Below are 20,894 nucleotides of genomic sequence, written 5' to 3'. Positions count from 1 at the left end.
CTTTGGGTCAGCTCTTTCCCCAGCCCCACTCCATTCACACAAAAAAGCCTCTCCCTGTTTGGAGGCACGAAATGTTAAACAGATCTAAAGGTAATCATTAAAGAAATCTTCCTATAACATAAACACTTAATTAACTATGTTCCCCACTGAGTGAGGAGTAAGAGAAAGAGAGGATCCAAATAATATGTAAAAACTGCTGGAACTGGAATCCGTCTCCCACTTTAAAAAGAATTCCCCTTCAGTTTTCTCCATTTTCATTGTTCCATCTAGATCCAGGGCCTCCCACCAACCACGGACGACTGCCTGCTTCAAACGCTGCCACATCAGCAGGGAGGGTGCCCCACCGCATTTGGTATTTGCATCAGTTTCCAGGAATGCGTTTCAAGTGATCAGTTTACTCTGCAGAGACGTTTTTTTCCTTTAAGTTTATAAATGTGTGCTTGAATTCATATTTTTCTAATTCTCAAAAACTAGCTGAGAATTTTTTATGCTAAAAGGGAAATTACAATTGCACTTCCAAAAACTGTTTTACAATTGAAATGATCAGATTTGACTTTGGATTGATAAACACCTTGTAAACACCTTCCTAGAACTGATCAGAACCCCTTTCAAATTCCTTTACTGCACGTTATCTCAAAAAGTCTTCCATAGTTATCTCTCAAGTCAGTGCTCTTACTTTGAATAAAATAAGAGTTTATTATAGTTTGGGGTTGTTCTCTTTTATTTCCATTAAACTTTTTGTTTGTTTGTTTGTTTTTAAAGTTAGAGGAAGCAACCGGTTTAAGAATATTCAATCTCTTCAGTTTATAGCAGCTGCTGATGAGTTAGGTAGAAATTCTTCCTTAAAGTACAGCCAAAAGAAAAAAAGAAAGGAGGGGAGAGATGGGGGAAGAAAGGAAAAAAGATTAGTAAGAAACTATAGCCCATTGAATTTCTGTTTGGTGGAAACAGAATTGACCTAAAGATGCCCCTTTGTGTTGACTTCTGGGACAGGATGGCACTCTGAGTAACCCATGGCAGCCTCATTAGGGATGCTGGGCAAGCAGAAGCCGCCCCAGACCCAAAGCTTTTCCTCTGGGCCTGAAATGACATCTCAAGAGGACTGGGAAAAGGGCAATCCACTGAAGTTGACTGCACTCAGTATTTTGCAATTCCTGGGAGCTCTGGCCTCCCACCCCCAGTGTCTCAGGGTCAAGGCCCCAGCTCCTCCTCTCCCTGGTGGGAAGCAGAGAGTGGGATGGAGCCGCAAGGAGAGAAGGAGATTGAGTGTTGGGGATTTAACATCCACGTTGGTGGGGGCGCTGCTGGGGATGTTACCAGAGAAGACTGCCTATATCCCCAACTCGTATTAGAAGCTTCTGAAGATGGGCTAGGAGGTTTCTCCAAGCTGTGGAAGGACCTGGGACAAAAGGAAGGTGCTTGGGCACTGATTGCTTGTAAGGGTGGGGTCAGTGAATGGGCAGCGAGATCAAGAGGGGTTGCGGATGGTCACTAGAGGGTTATCAGAGTCCAGGCTCAGGATGGAACCAGTAAATGCGGACAAGGAGCCTGCGAGGTCGAGGAGAGGGACCGGAAACCTGAAAGAGAAGGTGCGGGTCCTACCCCGCAACCTCAGCAAGGAGACTGCGTAAGGGAGATGTCCAGGTCTGTCTGTTGCAGTCATTTCGCAGGGCTAGATAATCCCCAACGCCTCGATTTAGAATCAGCCTCAGCAGAGGAAAGCGAGGAGGTGAAAGGTCTTCCCGATGGCTTGGTCTGGTCTAGTGTGCGCAAAGCGCATCCTCCCTGTAATGGGTGCCACGCCGCCCTAAGCCCGTTCCCCTCCGAACCCCCAACAGCAGTCGTCCTCCGACTCCAACGTAACCCTCCGCGGACACAACCCCCGTCTCACCCTCTCCTGGAGCCAGGAGAGCGTTACTGCTGAAAGAGTGGGCGCACACTCCCCAAAGCAGGGAAAAGAGGCAGGGTGGAGGGTGGGCTGAAGGGGGCGGGGGCGGACTGAAGAGGGCGAGGGAGGGCGGCCTCCGGCTGCGCCACGCAGTCGGATCCCTGCTCCCGCCTCCCCTGCCCCCTCCTCGCCCGCCGGGCCCCTCCACCCTGCCGGCCCGCGGGGCACAAGGTGAGGCCGGGCTGGACAGCTCCTGCTTTGATCTCCCGGCGCCCGTCCCCTCTCCAGCTGCCCCGCAGTACCCAGATCTGCAAACTCTGCCCACGTCGGTGTCTACAGAGCGCTCCGACGTGTCCAAAAGTGTTTCCAAACTCGGAAAGGGAAGGGGAGGGCGGAGGGACGGGGGAGGGCGGAGGTATGCAGACAGCGAGTCAGAGTTTCCCCTTGAAAGCCTCAAAAGTGTCCACGTCCTCAAAAAGAATGGAACCAATTTAAGAAGCCAGCCCCTTGGCCACGTTCCTCCCCCCTTCGCTCCCTCCTCTGCTCCCCCGCAGTCTCCTCCCAGCTGTGGCTGCCCGGGCCCCCAGCCCCAGACTTCCCATTGGTGGAAGCGTTTTTGGAGGCACCCTCGGGCCAGGGAAACTTTGGCCGTATAAATAGGGCAGATCTCGGCTTTATTATTTTAGCACCAAGGCGGCAGGAGGTTTCGGCTAAGTTGGAGGTACTCCCCACGACTGCATGCCTGCGCCCGCCAGGTGATACCTCCGCCGGTGACCCAGGGGCTCTGCGACACAAGGAGTCTGCATGTCTAAATGGTAGACATGCTCAGCTTTGTGGATACGCGGACTTTGTTGCTGCTTGCAGTAACTTCGTGCCTAGCAACATGCCAATGTAAGTGCCTTCCGCTTGTTTGGGGCAGGCGGGGGAGAGAGGTTAGATGGGTGGGCACCCTGGTCTGAAAAGGGAAAAACCTAAACGAAGTTCGAGGTACAGCTTGGAGGGAAGGCTCTCTGGCATGTGGAGAAATGCTGGCATGGATAAGAAACACGTAACTTACCTTAGAAATGAAACCATAAAACGCCCGACTCTCGCCAAAAGTTAGAAGACTTTTCTCTGAACTCGGAGTGAGACTGTTCACTTCATCTGAATCCCCTGGATGGTGAAGTTCAAAGGGAACAGAAAGGTTTTTCCCTGAGGATGAGATAATTAACAACTGATGTGATGGAGGAAGAAGGCCAGGGCCTTCCCTAACAGGCCCCATAACTGCGCCGATACTCATCTTGTAAAACTTGAGTTCTGCTTTAGAATGCCTTCTAATGTAGTAATACAAAACTCACCCCCTAACGGCTTTTCTGGGTGTTTGAGACTTGTCTGGATGATGATGATGATGTTGATGATGATTGGGATGATGATGAACTTGACGATGACTATCAGGCGCCCTCTGGAGGGAGGACAGTGAAAGCACAGGGGACCAGGCCTTAGGCTAAGGGAAGACTAGAGGTTTCCAGAGAGGTGATCTGCATTTGTGACTAAAGCCATTCCCAACAGCTAGTCAGTTTCTGGGAAGGGAAATGGACGCTACGTGGAATGGATACATTCAGAAAAGTAAAATTAGCTTCTCCATTCATTAGCTTCTCAATTCGTTATTAGTCATGGAAATGGTAACTGAAATCTGCTCTGCCTTCTGTTGCACCTGAGAGTTACCTCGTCGACATGTTTCCAATGACAACCAGACATTTTGAACACAGCAAGTTGGGAAATATCAACACTGATGTGAGACTCAAGAGACCCAGGTTTTTCCCATGATATGGCCACTGATTTACCATGTGACCTTGGGCAAGTCAAACTGAGCTTTTTCTAAAATGCAGGATAGAGATTAGATGGACTCCAAGGCCAGGTTCCAGCTGTAGGTTTTATGGCCAGACTTTCATGTCAAGATAGAATGAAGAAAATCAGTCCATTTTTGATGTCTTGACAATGGCTTCCTAATTACCCAAGATACAGACTTGATGGAGTCTGAGGGGTTTCTGACTGTGCCCAACACTCCAAAACATTTGCTCTACCACGTACAACGGCGTCCACCATTGCATTATTACTGATGCATTTTTGGTGTGTTTTCTCCCTTCACCCACTTTTAGTGTACACACTGTGGTTACTAAGGAGTAATTGCATTGAACAAATTCACATCACCAAGTTCTTTTTTTTTGTGAGTTCTGAGGGTGAGGGGAAAGAGTTGGCTCCTAGAGAAAAGATGGGAACAGACCTAGGGAAGTTTGAAGATACAAAAGACAACTTACCTTCTGAGTAACAGCCAACCACAGTCTGAAATAAAAGTTACCAAACACACGTTCTTCAAAATGGCTCAGCCTGTAATTAAAAGGCAAATTTCCAAAATCATAAGGACTTCTGTTAATCAAGTGCAGGCATAATTATTCTTCCTGCGGATGGACACAATGAAGTGAACATATCATTTTCCTAATTTAAAAGTAATTCTCATAAATTGCCCTTAAATGTCAGTGCTGGATGTGGTCCGCCCTCCTGAATTGTGACTATTGCAACAGATGTTCTCACTCCAAATAACATATTTCTTGTCCACTTAATTAAAGCAATTTTTAGGGGTGATTCATCTTGTTGCCAGGTTGGCCACACTTATATCCTGCGTTAACCTATAATTTTTATAGGTTAGGAGAGGAATTTATAGGTAGGAGAGGAATTCAGTCTTAAGGACTTACAGCAATCATGGCAAAAGAGGGAATATTACTTTAGCGTATTTTTCCCATTATTTTTCAAGATTTTGAATCCGCAGTTTTTCTATTTATACAGGGAAATTCCTTCTAAGGGACAAAAGTAATCTGTAAAATGACCTTACCTAACTTAAGTGAACTAACTTAAAGCAAAATTTCAGATGTCCGAATGAATCCAGTTTCATATTGCCAATTAGATCTTTTGAAACAGGACATTAAGAAAAGGTACAAACTCGGTGAAGTACTACCATGTTTCCACGAAAATAAGACCTAACCAGAAATTAAGCCCTAGCATGATTTTTCCAGGATGACATCCCCTGAACATAAGACCTAATGCGTCTTTTGGAGCAAAACTTAATATGAGACCTGGTCTTATTTTCGGGGAAACATGGTAAGTAACTTTAATGTTTTATTTTAAAAAAAAAGGATACTTTCGGCAACATATTTTCCTAAATTCTTCCTTTTCTTAGATTTTTAAGTATCAAAAATTATCTAAACCATAAATTATTTCCTCATCAATCTACTGGTCTTACTCACATTCAGTAATCTACCGGCTTAATTACTGAGCATTAGAAATATCCTTTGGACACATTAATATTTCACAAATTTATAAAATAGTAAATAACAATTCGATTCAAAATATAGTTACACGTTAATATTGTATGCAAGTCACCCTGATCCCTGCCATACTTTTGACCTGCATAATTTCCAAGTCATTAGAATTTTCCTAATAAAAAACACAATTGGTCTTTTACTTAGGCAAGTTAATTTTAGAGACTAACATATTTATTTGGTATTCACTGCTATTCGTCAATGAAATAATACTAATAATTATTTCCTGTTTTCCCCTTTCTTCTACAGCTTTACAAGAGGTAAGTAAAATTATTTTTAGAATATATTTTTTTAATACTTTGATTGCCTTGGCCATAGTAATGTCTTCTTTGGGAAAAGAAGGGGAGGCTACGTTGGTATTGACCAACCTGAATTCCCAAGAAAATTATCAAGAGTTATGGTAGTCAAACCTTTCTGGTTGCCTTAGAAAGTACCCACCCCAATTTCCAAAATGGGCGGGGCTACTGAATAAGACCACTCTCATAAAAAGACCAAGAAGAGATAGAGAGTAAATAATCCAGGGGAAGTTTGGATTTTAGCAGCTGCTACTACAAAGCAGAAGACTTCACAGAGCTAGAGAAACTTGTCACTCCTTTGGAGTCATTTGCAAGAGTATAATGAACAAATTCTTAGCTCATGAATTGAATTTGAGGCATGATTACAGATAAGTATATATTTCGTTCTGTACATATTTTATTTAATTTACTTGTAAAATTTAAAGTCATACTTTGAAATATTAAGATAATAGTAATGCTCAATATATATACTCCACAGGTATATTGTATACTACACAGAAATGGGAACCATTTTAAAATATATGTATATAATTTTCCTCATAATAATCTTTTACATTTCTTTTCTAGGCAACTGCAAGAAAGGTAAGAGTCCAATACTTCTCCATAATATCTGAAATTATCAGCAATAATTTATAATTTAACTAAATTTATAGTGGACTATAGAAGGAAAATACTTTGTCAAGATTTGCCCATATTTATTTAGCTATTGAATATGCATTAGCTAAACCAAAAATAAAATAGCTTTGATGTTTAATATAACAGTTTTAATATCTTCCAGAATCATCTCCAATTACACTTATATTTTATAAACTGGTGATCTACATACTAAAGAAAAAAAGACTTGTCTTTATTCTTGAGACATAATGACTATTATGTTAATTATAGGTAGATGAAAGTTTATTTTAAAGGGCTTTGACTATATAAATATGCTGCTAACGATGTAACAAAATGGTAACTCTTTCCACAGAAATCATCTTTCTAAAAACAGTAGTTATAATATTTTGGCCTAATAACTGGAGACTGTAGCCTCCAATATCCCAGTTTTTTTTTAAAAATTACGTTAATTATAACAAAAACAACACACTTTTATCTATTGTATTGTGCCATTTTATAGCTGTTATCTAATAGCATTGTGATTAGCTCAGTCTAGCCAACTAATTTTTATCAAGAATGCTTTGCTTGTTCACTGGAAATTGCTTAGACATTTAGAATTGTGCTGTTTGTATCTTCCTTGTAGGGCCCAGCTGGAGACAGAGGACCACGTGGAGAAAGGGTGTGTAATTTTTGAACTATTAAAGGGTTTTGACCCATAATTGAATAACTACATATTAGAAACTACCAGAGACTGACGATTTATAAGAATATTATGTAGCCAGATAATTGCACCATCTTTTAAGCAGATAATGTCCTACAGAAGAGACGAATGAGCATTATTATATATAATCAATATTCTTTTCAGGTCAAGATTACCTTCAAGAAAGCAAAACTATTACAGACAGCCATATTCTTTGCATGGTCCATTTTTTTTTTTTGGTTTTAGTTGACCTGTCCAGTACATACAGAGTGAAAATGTATTCACTACCACTATGTAGTTTTTCTCTTATTACGGCATTTTGTTTGCTTTTCAAGTAAGATCTCTTAAGTAGCCTGGTAGTAATAGTGAAACAGCAGTCAACAACATATTTCTGTCTAAATTCATAAATATGTAAATTAGGCATACATTTTATTCATGGTATTCTTAGATCTCCCTGCTATGCTTATTTGGCATGTATAACTATATGGTTTTGCATTATATAACACTTTTACCAAGTACCTATCTCTTGTATTCATCTGGAAGTACAGACTTAAATGTATTTCAAACAATCTATTAAAGGTAGCATTATGTCGGCAAGTTACTTTAACAACATAAATAATTAACAACATAGTGTTAATGGTCGGAAATCGGTAGGATTTTCTACCCTGTGACAAAATTACTCTGCTATCATATTAATTAATCTACTATTCACACATAGCATAACCAAAACAATTCAGTAAGTTCATCAGTCGGAAACAGTCAATCAATATACATAGCACATCACTGTGCACTGTTAACCATATAAAGTTTATGGAATCATAAATTTTAGCTACGATTTCTTTCATTTGAATACTGGAGCTTCATTATGAATCAATATTTAGCGGCTGAGGTAGTTTCTCTTCCTGGAGGAATTACCCTGTCTTGTGTCTTCTTCATATATCAGTTACTAAACCTCCTTCTAAAATAAACCCAAGTCACAAGTGAATTTCAAGCAGGGACAAATATGGCATATCGAATGTCCAGACCACTTGCTCCTTGAAAGGTCTGAACAACTGATTTGACCACATGTGTCCTTAGGGGTCCTTTGTCATGTGTAAGTTCCTATGGGGTCTAATGCTGATGTAATTCACTCTTTACATAACAGGGCCCACCAGGCCCACCAGGCAGAGATGGTGATGATGGTACCCAAGGTCCTCCTGGTCCACCTGGTCCTCCTGGCCCCCCTGGTCTTGGCGGGGTAAGGTGTCTTAAGTATTGTTAACTTTTAGCTAACTTTGGTCTCTCATACTTCTATTGGAAAAGGCTCATTGTGAAATTCATTTTTAGCAGTTTAGGGAGGGGATGCTATTTGGATATTGGTAGATTTTGTTTCATTTCTTTGGTTTCTTCATTCAGAATTCTGCTTTGCCCATTCTCTTTGTGAGCTCTTATCAATTACAGGCTGGTTTTTGTGTTCACTGAAGGTAGCTGCAGCTCTCAGAACCATCATTTAATTTGAGTACTTAGTATCTTTTATTGGTAGGGCACAAATAAGAGGTGTTGCATTATTAAAGAGCTTGATTATATTGAATTATAACTGAAATCCTGGATCTTAAGTAAGTTCACAAACATCCTACTCTTTTTATTCTCCTTGGTTTGAAGTCTGCTGGACCAACATTCAAAAGAGTTTTAGGTTTAATTTGCTTGAAACTAATTTGAGAAAAGTACATTTCTTTTTTCATTAATATCTTCTTTTAGTTTTAGGTATTTAACAACGGTATGAGTGCCACATGGCCTCACTGCAGGAAGGAAAACATATTTGCTTAATTGGTTAGCACTATGAATCAGAAGCCTGATTCCAATACTCAACTGTATGCCAGTGAAATAAGACCTTTCTCCCCCAAAGATCTTATTATGATTGCTTATCTATTGAGTACCTTCAAAAGCACCTTCTTGAACAGATCTACCACTATAAGAGATACCTTTAACAGGAAAGTTATTACTATGAACTATTTTTTAAAATTTAATCTTCCAAAGGGCATTTTAATTTAATTTTCCTCTAAACTTGAAAACTCTTTATATCTATTTTTGAAACTTTAGCAAGTAAAAGATCTCTTAGTCATTCTGTGGAGTTCTGGAGGAGTGGGGCAACAGGAAGTGCAAAGTCGTTTTCTTGGCCTCTGCCCAGTTTATCAGGGGCCCTCAGTGACTTCTAACATTTTTGAAAACTCCCCTTCCGCAGTGCAGAGGTAGGAGATGGGAGTGGAGAGAGGGTGAACAGGGCAGGAAAGGGTTTGAAAAATAAGGTAGGGAAGCTCCCAAAGTCAAACTAGGTATGGAGTAAATTTTACACTTGTATTTCCCGGACTTAGGAATTTAGCTCAATGTGGAATTCTAAACTAATAATTGTATCAAAAATATTGCTCCCTTTTAAACAACAACAGAAAAATCTTAACAAGTAGCATGAGAAAATGAACTACATGGCTGGCAATTATAATTATATATATATATATAATTTTATATATATATATATATGTATATATATATATTTCTGCCCCCCCACCCTTCTAGAACTTTGCTGCCCAGTATGATGGAAAAGGAGTTGGACTTGGCCCTGGACCAATGGTATGTGTATCTCTCTTTATCTTAGCTAAAAAATTACTGAATAGAGGATTTATTTTATGTTAAATTTCACATTGCCATTATTTAGCTAACTAGGTTAACACCTAATACTTAGATCAGATTAAAGCAGCAACTCTTTTTGTATTCAAATCTATAAAAATCTAAATCTATTTAAAGGGGGTTCAGTTTTCTCTGTGAACATGCCTTCTTAGGATAGATCAGATACTTACATCCAAGAAATAACCTCTGGACATAGCAATCATAATTTAAGTAAATCAATTTAATTCAAAAGAGTGATCACTTTAATTTTTTTTACATCCTTTAACATTGCTCAGAATTTTAAGAAACCCTTAGAGATAGAGAACTATTAAGTTCTATAAACTTGTTGAAAAGATCGACAATTTCTAGTCCAGACTTTTCATTTTATAGCTAGAGTTTAAGGCCCGTATAGGTTGCTGATGACAGAACTAGAACAACAGCCAGACAAGATGTCTGATGTTTGATGATGACATGGCTCATGCATGTATATAGCACTTGAATAAATTATTAATTTATTCAACACATATTTATCAGGTGCCTTCAATCGGCCCCAAACTGTATTATGCATTGGGGATATAGCAGTGAATATGACAGCGTTTCACCCTCCCTCAGGGGTGAACAACGTAGGAAATGTTTCTTTGTATCCATTTTGATAAAAATTCATTTTTCAGTCTATTAATTACAAATCAATATAGAAGAAAATATGAGTAAAATTTAGCACTTATATTAATCAGCACAAATATTCAGCAATATATCCTATAATTTTAGTAAAATTTAGAAAAGTTTTCTATATGATTATGATGATGATGGTCTATCTTCAACAAGTGAACCTTTTAACAAGCATTAGTGAGACATGTTAATGAAAAAAACGATATGAGCATGCAAAATACATACTAATATGTATAAAATGGAGGGAAATATGCTGGAAGTAAAAACATTAAGTTGATTAAACACTATAGTTTAATACACACACACACACACACACACACACAAAATCTGGTGATTTTAATTAATTGTTTCCAAAGTTTACACGGTCTTTAAAAAATAAATTTTACTTGGACAATGCGTTCAGTGCCCTATCTTCAAAAGAAGATGTTTTGTTGGAGCTAATGGTCCACAATAAGCTAATACACTATAAGGGCAAGATAATATTTTCTGTAAATTGAAACTCTCACTTGAGAAGTAATGTGCCTTTAATGATGATTTCCAATTTCCTGGTAATTTAAAATATTCATGTATGAAATGAAGAAGTAGAGATTTTCTTTTGGCTTTGTTTATATTCGATATGTGAAATTAGCCATTTCAGCTAATGCTGGACATTAGTCAGTTTTAAAGCAGTACCTATATTTCAAGAAGAAGCTAAAGGGGGAAAAAATAAAGCACTAATTTAAAAAGCCTACATAAGCCCAGAAAATTAATATGGATTTCAGATTCCCCTGACTTTGGAACATCTCTCTGGGGGACATAAAGCAAAGTGTTTTACTTTTAAATATCAGTAAAATATAATTTAAGCTTGCACATCCACACACATTCACAGACACATGTAATCAACAGATGTGTATTTCACAAATAAGAACGATAGGCAGCAATAAAGTATTAAAATAATTTTCCGTGTCAGAAAATCAATAACTATAAAACCCCACAGGGTTCTTCTCTGAATTAATGAGTAATCATTGTCTCACAGCCTCCACAAAACAAACTACGTTTTATGCAAATGAAATTGTTGCAAATACATGGAAAAAATGAATAAATATAATTAAAAATTCATGGTGTCAAAGAAAATTGTTTATTAATGTATCCTTAAAAATTATTTTGATTGCAAAGTGACAGTTTCTTTTAAGGTCGACGCATTTCCCAAAACCAAATAAATAATTCTTATAATTAAGATGATGTACTTTTTAATAAAATCTGTATTATTTCACTCTAGGCATTAATACAGTGGGGCAGACTTGACTGCAGAGTCCCTATGGTTGACAATGGACTGCAGAGTCCCTCATGAGCAAATTATCCAAGACTTGTCTGTACAGTATTTTCAGCAATAGAGGAATGGGCTCCTACGGAAGAGCTTGCACAGGCGTGGATTACTGAAAAGGAGTCAAGAATGTATATTTAGCTTGCAAACTAAATATTAGCTTGTAAGCTAAACGAAATTTAGCTTGTTTCACTCTACTTGTGTGCTACAGAATGAAGCACAAAGGGAAGAACAATCGGCTGTCATTTGGGTCATATTTTCAGTAACAATATTATGCGATAGACTCTTCCAGGGAGATGTTTCAATAATATTTTATTTATCCTTTACCCCTCATTACATCTACTTTCGTTTGACATTTGCATCAGTCACCAGCAATCCTTAAAGTAGTTGTCAGGTTATAACAAACCGCCCTCTAATCGTTAAAAAGGATTTTTGATCCTTTTTAATTTATGCCCCTTGTGGCAATAAAAATATCAATTTCTTGGCTAAGGATGACATGAGGAGATGACATATGATCAAGAGAAGCCAAATAGAAATACTTCGTCAGCTCCATAGTAGGCAGCTGTGTACTCTGTACTCTGCAAAGGCTGATTTTTTAGAACAACTTCAGAATGCCCCCTGTGCACAACTTGAAGGAACCTATGGCCACCCCATCCAATTCTCATTGAGTTCTGCTGCTTTGGGTTAGTAGGAAAGGAAAAGCAAAAGCAGAGAATTAGTGGAGGAAACCTGAGTCCCTTAAAGCTTCCTTTGGGAAGGACAAAAACGATGAAATAAGACCAAGACAGTTCTGTTTATCTGTCTATCACAAAATGTCTGTCAATGGTACTACGAAGCTAGTTCTCTCTGACCCTATCCCAGGCCATCACACCTTCGCCGTGCTGAGTATATCTGTCCTGTTTATAGGGTTTGATGGGACCCAGAGGCCCTCCTGGTGCAGCTGGAGCTCCTGTAAGTATCAAAAGTTTGTAATCTCTCTTTTGTAAAAAGATGGACAATTAAAGAAAGGCTTGGAGTATGACAGACTGGTTTCTCTTAGGGCCCTCAAGGTTTCCAAGGACCTGCTGGTGAGCCTGGAGAACCTGGTCAAACTGTGAGTCAATTCTTCCCCTTTGTGATACTTTTATTTTATTTTTCCAAGAAATTTGTTAATCCAGTCGTAACAAAATGATGGGTCTTCTATTTTTTTTAGGGTCCTGCAGGTGCTCGTGGCCCAACTGGCCCTCCTGGCAAGGCTGGTGAGGATGTAAGTGTTTACTTTTCAGCACTTCCATATGCCATTTAGTACTCCTCTCTCAACGAGATTTTCTAGATTCAAATGAAGTATTCTGCCAAGAGCCAAATATGTCTGACATAACTGTCTCCATATGGGAAATATTATTTTAATAAAATACTAATTGGATTGTATTTAAGGAAATATAATTGCGAATTAAATGTATGTTTGGATCCACATTTTTATGAGGTGGCTTTTTCCTCTATTGTGAAAACCACCATACCCACATTTTCATCTGATAGTTTACCAAGAAAAGGTTAACCCTATGATGCTTTCGTGTTTTAGGGTCACCCTGGAAAACCCGGACGACCTGGTGAGAGAGGAGTTGTTGGACCACAGGTACGACTTTTTAAACAGTATATAGTACTAGCATCAGAGAGCATCTCACATATAAGATAGTTGCTAAAAGTAAAGTCAATCTAAATGGCAATATAGATGTCTGCAAACTTATAACATTTATTGAAGGCATCTGGCCTACTTAAGAATGCATCCAGTTTTTATTAAGGCAAATAATATAATATCAATGACAGCAGGCATACTATAAACAACAAAATGGTATTTTCTACAAATACCACTGTATTAGTTATTCAAATTAGAGTAAGTTAATTTACAGCTCTGTGCTTAAAAATATATTAGTGTTTGATTCCAAGCTTGAACTTTGATAAGAACAAATATTTTGGAGGGAAGAAATCATTTTCTTTTTATCTGGAACAGAAAACATTATTTGTCTTCTTCTGTGTTTTCTTTTTTAAGGGTGCTCGTGGTTTCCCTGGAACTCCTGGACTTCCTGGCTTCAAGGGCATTAGGGTGAGTATATTCTTTACCCTGTGAGAAAAAATGTTGATGATTTTTAGGAAAAACTTCAACCATATTTAAACTCCTGGGTGACGTATATTTGCCTTCCAAAGTCCTGGAGTTTGCCAGAGTGGAGAGAGAGTTAAAGAGTAAGGATCACTGGAAAGTAGAGTAAAGTGGCATGCCGTTTGTTTTCTGTCTGTTCATAGCTTCCAAGAAGCGGGGATCCCTATAGAGAAATTGTGTACAATAGGTATGGCTTAAGTGGTATTTACAGCCATCTGAAGATCGTAAAATTATTCAAGATGGAAAGGACAGAAGAGAATCTGTAGTCCTAGGTCCTTCTCTTTCCGGGGCAAGGAGGTTCACCTAGGGCAACAGAGGGAGTTGGCCGGGAGCTGGAGCTGGCGGATTGCATTTTGCTGACGAGGTCACAGGATTCACCTAGGAGATAGTGACTACAAAGACAGATGTTTGATTTGACCAAGCACCATAATGGAATAACATTTTAATAATGAGGATTTCCCTTTCAGGGACATAATGGTCTGGATGGATTGAAGGGACAGCCTGGTGCTCCAGGTATAAAGGTAAATACTAATTCAGAAGCATTTTTAAAACGATTGATTGTCTTTCTCCATCACCACTCGAAAGTATATTTTCACTGAAACCTACTCATATTCTAAACAATATTCTATTTCTTCTATTTTAATTAAATATTAATTAATCCTTCAGTGGTGGGGAGTATGGGATTCTGTGACAAAAGGCCAATTGTTGATAATATTCATTTAATTAATATCTTTTACACAACTGTGATTTTTAAAAATGTCAATAGTTTCTTCCTCCATTTCCTTTCTGCCTATAATTTCAGTTGATCTCTGCAGCGAAAATAAAAGTAAATAAATATACTCAGACATGAGAACAGTATATGCTATTTTAAACTGTAAATTCTCCTTTGCCTTGCACTAATTAAATAGGTACATTTGTGCCACAATACATTTTTCAACCTCTTTCCTGTGATTTATCTGTGCACACTCAAAAAAATTTTAATTAGATAATTAAAGTCTCAGAAGTGTGTTATCTCTGGGTTAGGCTCTTCTCTGACAGCATCTTCAACTGTAAAATGTTCTCTCTCCTATTAAGGAGATAATGTGATATTAAAGTGAATACCAACGTAATTACAAATTAATGAGTAACGAATACTAGCGGGACCAGAAATGAACATGAATATAGAGAATCTGTTCTAACTTTCCAGCTGCCACACAAATGGATAAGGTCAAACTCATTCTCTCTAGAGCCTAATATAATAGCTCAGACTACTAATCACAGCATCATAAAACGTTAAAGCTCGCAAGGAGCTTTGGAGACTTCCTCATTTTGCAGATGAGGGAAAACAGGGCTTAGAGGAAGTGAGTGACTTGCCCAAAGTCATACATATGGTAGTTAGAAGCATATGGGTTAGAATTCTTAACCCCTCTCCAGTGGTTATCCCCAAAGGATACATATCACATAGGATCCCAGAAATAAAGGTTCTTTAACTGGTCTCTTAAATCCTGTTTATTCCATATCTAAATCAGATTATCTTCAAGGAAAGTTCTTTTTATACGTACCATTGTATCAAATTATCCCACCACAATCACCACCACTCAAGATAAGAATATAGATTGGAAATAAATAAGACAGCTCTAAAAATATTATGAAGCTCAAATTTTCATGCATATTTTACACAAATAAAAATATTGAGTGTTCAAAATAACTTTAAAGAGGGTAAATATGGTAATATTGAAAGCAAATTTATCTTCTGACATCTCTTTTTATATCTTTCCTAATTTGTAAGCCTAACCTAAATGATATCCAAAATCTAAGGTGAAATTGGGGAAGGGGTAACACTCAATTAACCACATCTCCCTAGTACCGTGATATTTGGTATTATCCAAATGAAAACCCATATTTTAGAAATTTAAAAAATGTATGTGTTTGGCATAATTGAGAAACAGTCTATATGTGTAAGAAATGTTACAAAATATATGAATGGTTCAAATGGAAAATAGGGTAAAAACTGCCCAATCAGAAAACATAATCGATATATACACATATCGATATATATGTATTAATGTACAATGAACAAAAACTCAATCCTTTTCCATGTAGGGTGAACCTGGTGCCGCTGGTGAAAATGGAACTCCAGGTCAAACAGTAAGTACTGATTATTATCAATCTAAATCTGTATACTCTTCGCAAGCTGGAACTTCTTTTATGTTTTGGCTAATTACTATTTCCCTCAGCATCCTATTCTTTGATGTTTTTCTACTAGCCTTCTGCATACTTAATTGGAATCCATTATCTTTTAGTTGGCATTACAACAAGACCTATTTATTTGTAGAGGATTCTTGTGCATGTTGGAAATTGAACAAAGCAAATGATGCCTGTGACTTTTTCAAAATTAGCATTCAGGATTTCATTGAAAATATTTCTGCTTTTAGGGAGCCCGTGGGCTTCCTGGAGAGCGAGGACGTGTCGGTGCCCCTGGCCCAGCTGTGAGTGCTTCCATTTTTGCTCATTTTCATTCCTTTAAAAATCTTCTGATAATTGCCTTTTAACTTTCCACTTGACTTTTTCTCTTTATTTTCTTCATAGGGTGCCCGTGGAAGTGATGGAAGTGTGGGTCCTGTGGGTCCTGCTGTAAGTTTTGACACTGAAGAATTTGGAAAAAGTTGAGAGTATGGGATGGAAGCTATCTAGGAATAACACCGTTTTAGACACCTTAGCAAATATTCTGTGGGGTCTGGTGAAGGTCCTATTTATAAGTACTATCCCTGGGGTGTTGATTGATTTATAAAGTAAAATCTACTCTACCTTGGATACTCTAAATGTTTTCCCTTTGGTAAGACTACTGACAACAGACTAGCTGTCAGTTTTTTCTTTGCCAATACTAAATAAGATCAAACCATTCCAGTCTTCTGTTGTTGTTGTGTTGTTAATTTACTAGGAGGAAATAAATGTCTTACCACCTTCTACTTTGATTTCAGGGTCCCCTCGGGTCTGCTGGTCCTCCAGGCTTCCCTGGTGCCCCTGGCCCCAAGGTAAAAATATGGTGATCACTGTCATTACCTTGATAAACTTTTTATAGTGATGAGAAAGATAGGAGCTGCGTTTGCAGATGGAGAGATAATTATAGAACAGGTACTTTAACTAGTCCCTCCTTCAGAGTGGATATAGAATGACCAGTTTTCTTATCCCAGCTTGAAATCGATTATCTCTCTGCATTTAAGCACTATAAGCATAGATGTAGATGACAGCATGGAAATTGATTCCATGGGGCTCTTCTGGGATGCACTCCCAAACTCGTTGGGACTGACTAGCTGAGCACCAAAGTCTCTACCACAGGGAGACAGAGGTAGGTGAAGGTAGCACTGGGAGCCAGATGGCAGAACCAGGCCACGAAAATAGGAACCCATTTTCTGGTCTGTGGTACCAGACGATTGCAGTTCTGAAGAAATTTCATAAAATTGGTGTCCTAAAACTGGAAAAGGGCTGTTTCTTTACATGTTGGTTAACGCCCCGGTGTCATTTCCTCTTTTAGGGTGAAATTGGACCTGTTGGTAACCCTGGTCCTGCTGGTCCCGCGGGTGCCCGTGGTGAAGTGGGTCTTCCAGGTCTTTCTGGCCCCGTTGGACCTCCTGTAAGTAGCCATTGTCATTAACCTTACTGAGTGGAAGAAAACAAAAAAACCAAAGGAATAATGATGAAGTCAAGGAAGAAGAGAAATATTCCTATTAACTGATATCTTTCTCCCTTCCTTTTCCTGGTAGGGTAACCCTGGAGCCAACGGCCTGAGTGGTGCTAAGGGTGCTGCTGTGAGTATATGGTGGGAATGGCTAACATGCTGCTGTGGGTTAGAAGGTGGAGGAATAAGTGCTGCCTCTCCTGTCAGTGGCCTTAGGATCGACCACTCTGCATTTTCCTTCACAGGGCCTGCCCGGTGTTGCTGGGGCTCCTGGCCTCCCTGGACCCCGTGGTATTCCTGGCCCTGCTGGTGCTGTTGGTGCTAGTGGTGCCAGAGGACTTGTTGTAAGTAGTCATGGCTGCAACTTTCATCATCTATTATTTCATCACTGTCTAGACTTCCTCTTGTACTTTTTAATTCTTATTGTTTCCTTCCTTAGTGTTTAGTTTGTATTTCTTCTATAAGTGCACGTACACGTCTCTTCCTCTCACGCACACACATACAGACACACTCCTGCTATCCAAAAACATTACCCAAAGGTCAGTGAGGCATATTTCTATAAGATCATTCTTGTCCTTTCAGTCAAGACCATTCCCCGGTAAGCTCTTTAAATATCAACTAGGCACATTTCTTCAAGAACTTGAGTTTTTCCTTACCTTGACCTATAAACATTGCAAGATGTTTGTCTGCAAGAGAGTTGTGACAAATATTTGTCACGTGACCACTGTTTTGTATTCAACCCTAGGGTGAGCCTGGTCCAGCTGGTTCCAAAGGAGAGAGTGGTAACAAGGGTGAGCCTGTAAGTAGTTCTAGAATCACAATTTTATAAAGTTATTACTTTTTCATTTAAAAAATAATACCTTCACATTTTTAAACAGTTATTACTTTTCCTCTAGCTGGATATGACATAAAAATTATTTTTTCTGTTCCCCCCTCTTTTGTTTTTTCATTAAATAGGGCTCTGCTGGGGCCCAGGGTCCTCCTGGTCCCAGTGGTGAAGAAGGAAAGAGAGGCTCCAATGGTGAATCTGGACCTGCTGGACCCCCAGGACCTGCTGGGCTGAGAGTAGGTACCAAGTGTTCTTGATACCCAGACACACCAGAGGCAGAGGATGACACCCCTTCTCTGGGAATTGGTCAGAATTATTGAGTGCATTTTCTAGACAAAAGAAGCATCTGCTTTCCATCTGCTTTATTAAATTAGTGATTTTGATATGTTATAAAATTGGTCTGGAAACACTATTGCCCTACTTTGGCAGAATGTCTCCTCCACACATTCCGTTGGGGTTTGGATGAAGTTTTTTGGCTTGGTTGGTATTCCTATCCCCACCTTAAGAGGATCAAGATTTCTTGCGGAATGCCATGTTTCAATAAACTCTTCCCTATGTGATTCAGGGATTTTCTGCAATTCTCTTCTGTTTCATGTGCTTTCTTACAGGGAAATCCTGGTTCCCGTGGTCTTCCTGGAGCTGACGGCAGAGCTGGTGCCATGGTAAGGTGTCTGTTACTCATTTCCTGGGAAAGAACTTGATGCTTCTGGTCGTGGCTGTGTCATTCACTTTTGCATCCTCCTTCCCCACTTCTTTTCAACAGGGTCCTGCTGGCAGTCGTGGTCCAACCGGTGCTGCTGGTGTCCGAGGTCCCAATGGAGACGCTGGCCGCCCTGGAGAGCCTGGCCTCATGGGACCACGCGTAAGTTTCAGATCAATTCTGAGCAAGTCACACATGGAACTGTTTCCTTTTTTAAAGGGATGATTAATATTTGAAGATGACAATTTAAAACACCAAAAGTAAATTTGTTAGTCGACTTGCTGATGGTTGCCTGTTTAATTTAACTGCATCAAAGCCCAGGAAATATTTTTCCACATTTGGTTAGTTTATAAATTTCCTATTTATTACTTGATACAATAGTTTTAAAGTTTTTGGAAGAATTGATTTGTTTTAACATATCCAAATTAATTTGGTTCTCCTGTCAGCATGAATCTTTTATCTCAATTTGTGAGTTTTACATAAGGTGTTCGTGGAACGTATTAGGACTATACATTATCAGTTTATTAGATTCATAAGTGGAATCATTTTTCCAGCAATCGCCAAGTGCTATAATGTATTCAGCATCACACTTGCTATGGAGAAATGACCTTTAGATCCGTAGGCACTCTAATCCATGCAATAGAGTAATTCTTTTGCCTCCATTATCTCTATGGATGAATATCAATGGTAATTATACCATAAACAAGTAATAAAGACACCAAATATAGCAATAAATAAATCCACTATGAAAATTGCTTACTAAAAGTATTTGTTTTTCTATTATGAGTAAATGCCATGATACATTTTGCCCACATAGTATGTTGCTTAACAGTTTCTTGATATATCTGCAAATAGATCAGGTGTACTAAAATTCAGTAAAAGGCACAAAAACTCGAAAGAAATATTTCAGATCTTTTCATACCTCCCAGTTAGTGGCTAATACCCCTAATGATTTGCCCTAGGCAACAAACAGAAACTGGGGGAAAAGTGCTTTTGTGAGATTTCAATTAATTAGATCCTCAAGTATGTGCATGAAAGTGCCAATATGAAGCATACTCATTTGCTTTTAGGGTTTTCCTGGTTCCCCTGGAAATGTTGGCCCAGCTGGTAAAGAAGGTCCTGTGGTAAGTATTGCTCATTTTCCATTATATTTTCAAGGACACTGATTACAGCCTTATAAAGTCTATTCTGTGGCTTATTTATACATGAACACATTGAAAATAAATATCAGCCACATACATCATCTGGGAACGCAAAGTAATAGATTGTAATTATGGAGTCCAAAAGAACGCAGGACTGAAAGGGGAGGAGGAGAAAGAAAAACATTGCAGGGAAAACTGAAGAGGGTGACAAGAATATAGAAAGAGAGAGAAAAGAGGGAATTGTGTACATATGAAATTGACTTGGCTGTGTGTGTACCAACATCCTAATTAGAAAGGGAAAATGAATTCATAATTTATTGATGCTTTATACAGGAAGCTCTATTCATTCAGAAAATGATAATTTCATCTCGTGACAGCATCACAAGCTTGAGGTTGTAAGACCCTGTTGATGCTGAGCAAAGTTTAAGTTAACTCTGGTTTCAGGGTCTCCCTGGAATTGACGGCAGGCCTGGACCAATTGGCCCAGCTGGAGCAAGAGGAGAGCCTGGCAACATCGGATTCCCTGGACCCAAAGGCCCCACTGTGAGAATCACCATTACCTCCCCTCCCTTGGCAGTTTTTTGCCACATTTCACCAAAACTCTAGTGTTTCTCTCCTACCTCAGTTCACTCTAACTCAAAGGCGTCACTTTTAATACCAGAAAACTGCAAGCCACTTACCACATTAAAAGTTGACCTCCAGTGTGTCACTGTATACCTTCTGAAAATCCATCTCCTGAGTCATGCTTCTGCAGACACAGGTGTACCTTGTTGTATGTGGAGCTGCATAATGATGGATCGTACTTGAGATAACAGAATTTAAGGTCTAGGAATCAAAAAAAAAAAAAAGCAAGAAATTAATGTTTCAATATGGTCACAGTTAATTTGACATTAAATGTGTAAGGATTTTATTTAATGTTTTTTATAGGGTGAGCCTGGCAAAAGTGGTGAGAAGGGTCATGCTGGTCTTGCTGGTGTTCGAGTAA

At 39.0% G+C, this 20,894-nt stretch overlaps 1 protein-coding gene across 2 annotated transcripts in view; it reads left to right on the top strand.

Moving 5' to 3' along the window:
• Positions 1 to 1,264: 1,264 nt before the first annotated feature.
• COL1A2 (collagen type I alpha 2 chain) overlaps positions 1,265 to 20,894 on the top strand; it is a 37,629-nt gene continuing 17,999 nt past the window's right edge. The window contains exons 1-26 of one of the 2 annotated variants that reach the window (XM_081079546.1): positions 2,576 to 2,779; positions 5,494 to 5,504; positions 6,108 to 6,122; positions 6,778 to 6,813; positions 7,979 to 8,071; positions 9,385 to 9,438; positions 12,353 to 12,397; positions 12,486 to 12,539; positions 12,639 to 12,692; positions 13,005 to 13,058; positions 13,473 to 13,526; positions 14,048 to 14,101; positions 15,663 to 15,707; positions 15,995 to 16,048; positions 16,149 to 16,193; positions 16,541 to 16,594; positions 17,095 to 17,193; positions 17,324 to 17,368; positions 17,484 to 17,582; positions 17,984 to 18,037; positions 18,196 to 18,303; positions 18,676 to 18,729; positions 18,831 to 18,929; positions 19,838 to 19,891; positions 20,354 to 20,452; positions 20,837 to 20,890. In XM_081079546.1, the coding sequence (XP_080935672.1) occupies positions 2,701 to 2,779; positions 5,494 to 5,504; positions 6,108 to 6,122; positions 6,778 to 6,813; positions 7,979 to 8,071; positions 9,385 to 9,438; positions 12,353 to 12,397; positions 12,486 to 12,539; positions 12,639 to 12,692; positions 13,005 to 13,058; positions 13,473 to 13,526; positions 14,048 to 14,101; positions 15,663 to 15,707; positions 15,995 to 16,048; positions 16,149 to 16,193; positions 16,541 to 16,594; positions 17,095 to 17,193; positions 17,324 to 17,368; positions 17,484 to 17,582; positions 17,984 to 18,037; positions 18,196 to 18,303; positions 18,676 to 18,729; positions 18,831 to 18,929; positions 19,838 to 19,891; positions 20,354 to 20,452; positions 20,837 to 20,890 (1,566 nt within the window). In that variant the 5' untranslated portion in view covers positions 2,576 to 2,700. Of the gene's footprint in view, positions 2,784 to 5,493; positions 5,505 to 6,107; positions 6,123 to 6,777; positions 6,814 to 7,978; positions 8,072 to 9,384; positions 9,439 to 12,352; positions 12,398 to 12,485; positions 12,540 to 12,638; positions 12,693 to 13,004; positions 13,059 to 13,472; positions 13,527 to 14,047; positions 14,102 to 15,662; positions 15,708 to 15,994; positions 16,049 to 16,148; positions 16,194 to 16,540; positions 16,595 to 17,094; positions 17,194 to 17,323; positions 17,369 to 17,483; positions 17,583 to 17,983; positions 18,038 to 18,195; positions 18,304 to 18,675; positions 18,730 to 18,830; positions 18,930 to 19,837; positions 19,892 to 20,353; positions 20,453 to 20,836; positions 20,891 to 20,894 lie in introns of both variants that reach the window. The other variant, XM_081079545.1, reaches the window with a different exon arrangement.

The sequence above is a fragment of the Rhinolophus hipposideros genome (assembly GCF_964194185.1).
Source record: "Rhinolophus hipposideros genome assembly, chromosome: 18".
Classification (NCBI taxonomy): Eukaryota; Metazoa; Chordata; class Mammalia; order Chiroptera; family Rhinolophidae; genus Rhinolophus; species Rhinolophus hipposideros.
Note: the sequence above shows the minus strand (reverse complement) of the source record. Positions and strands in the feature narration are given on the sequence as shown.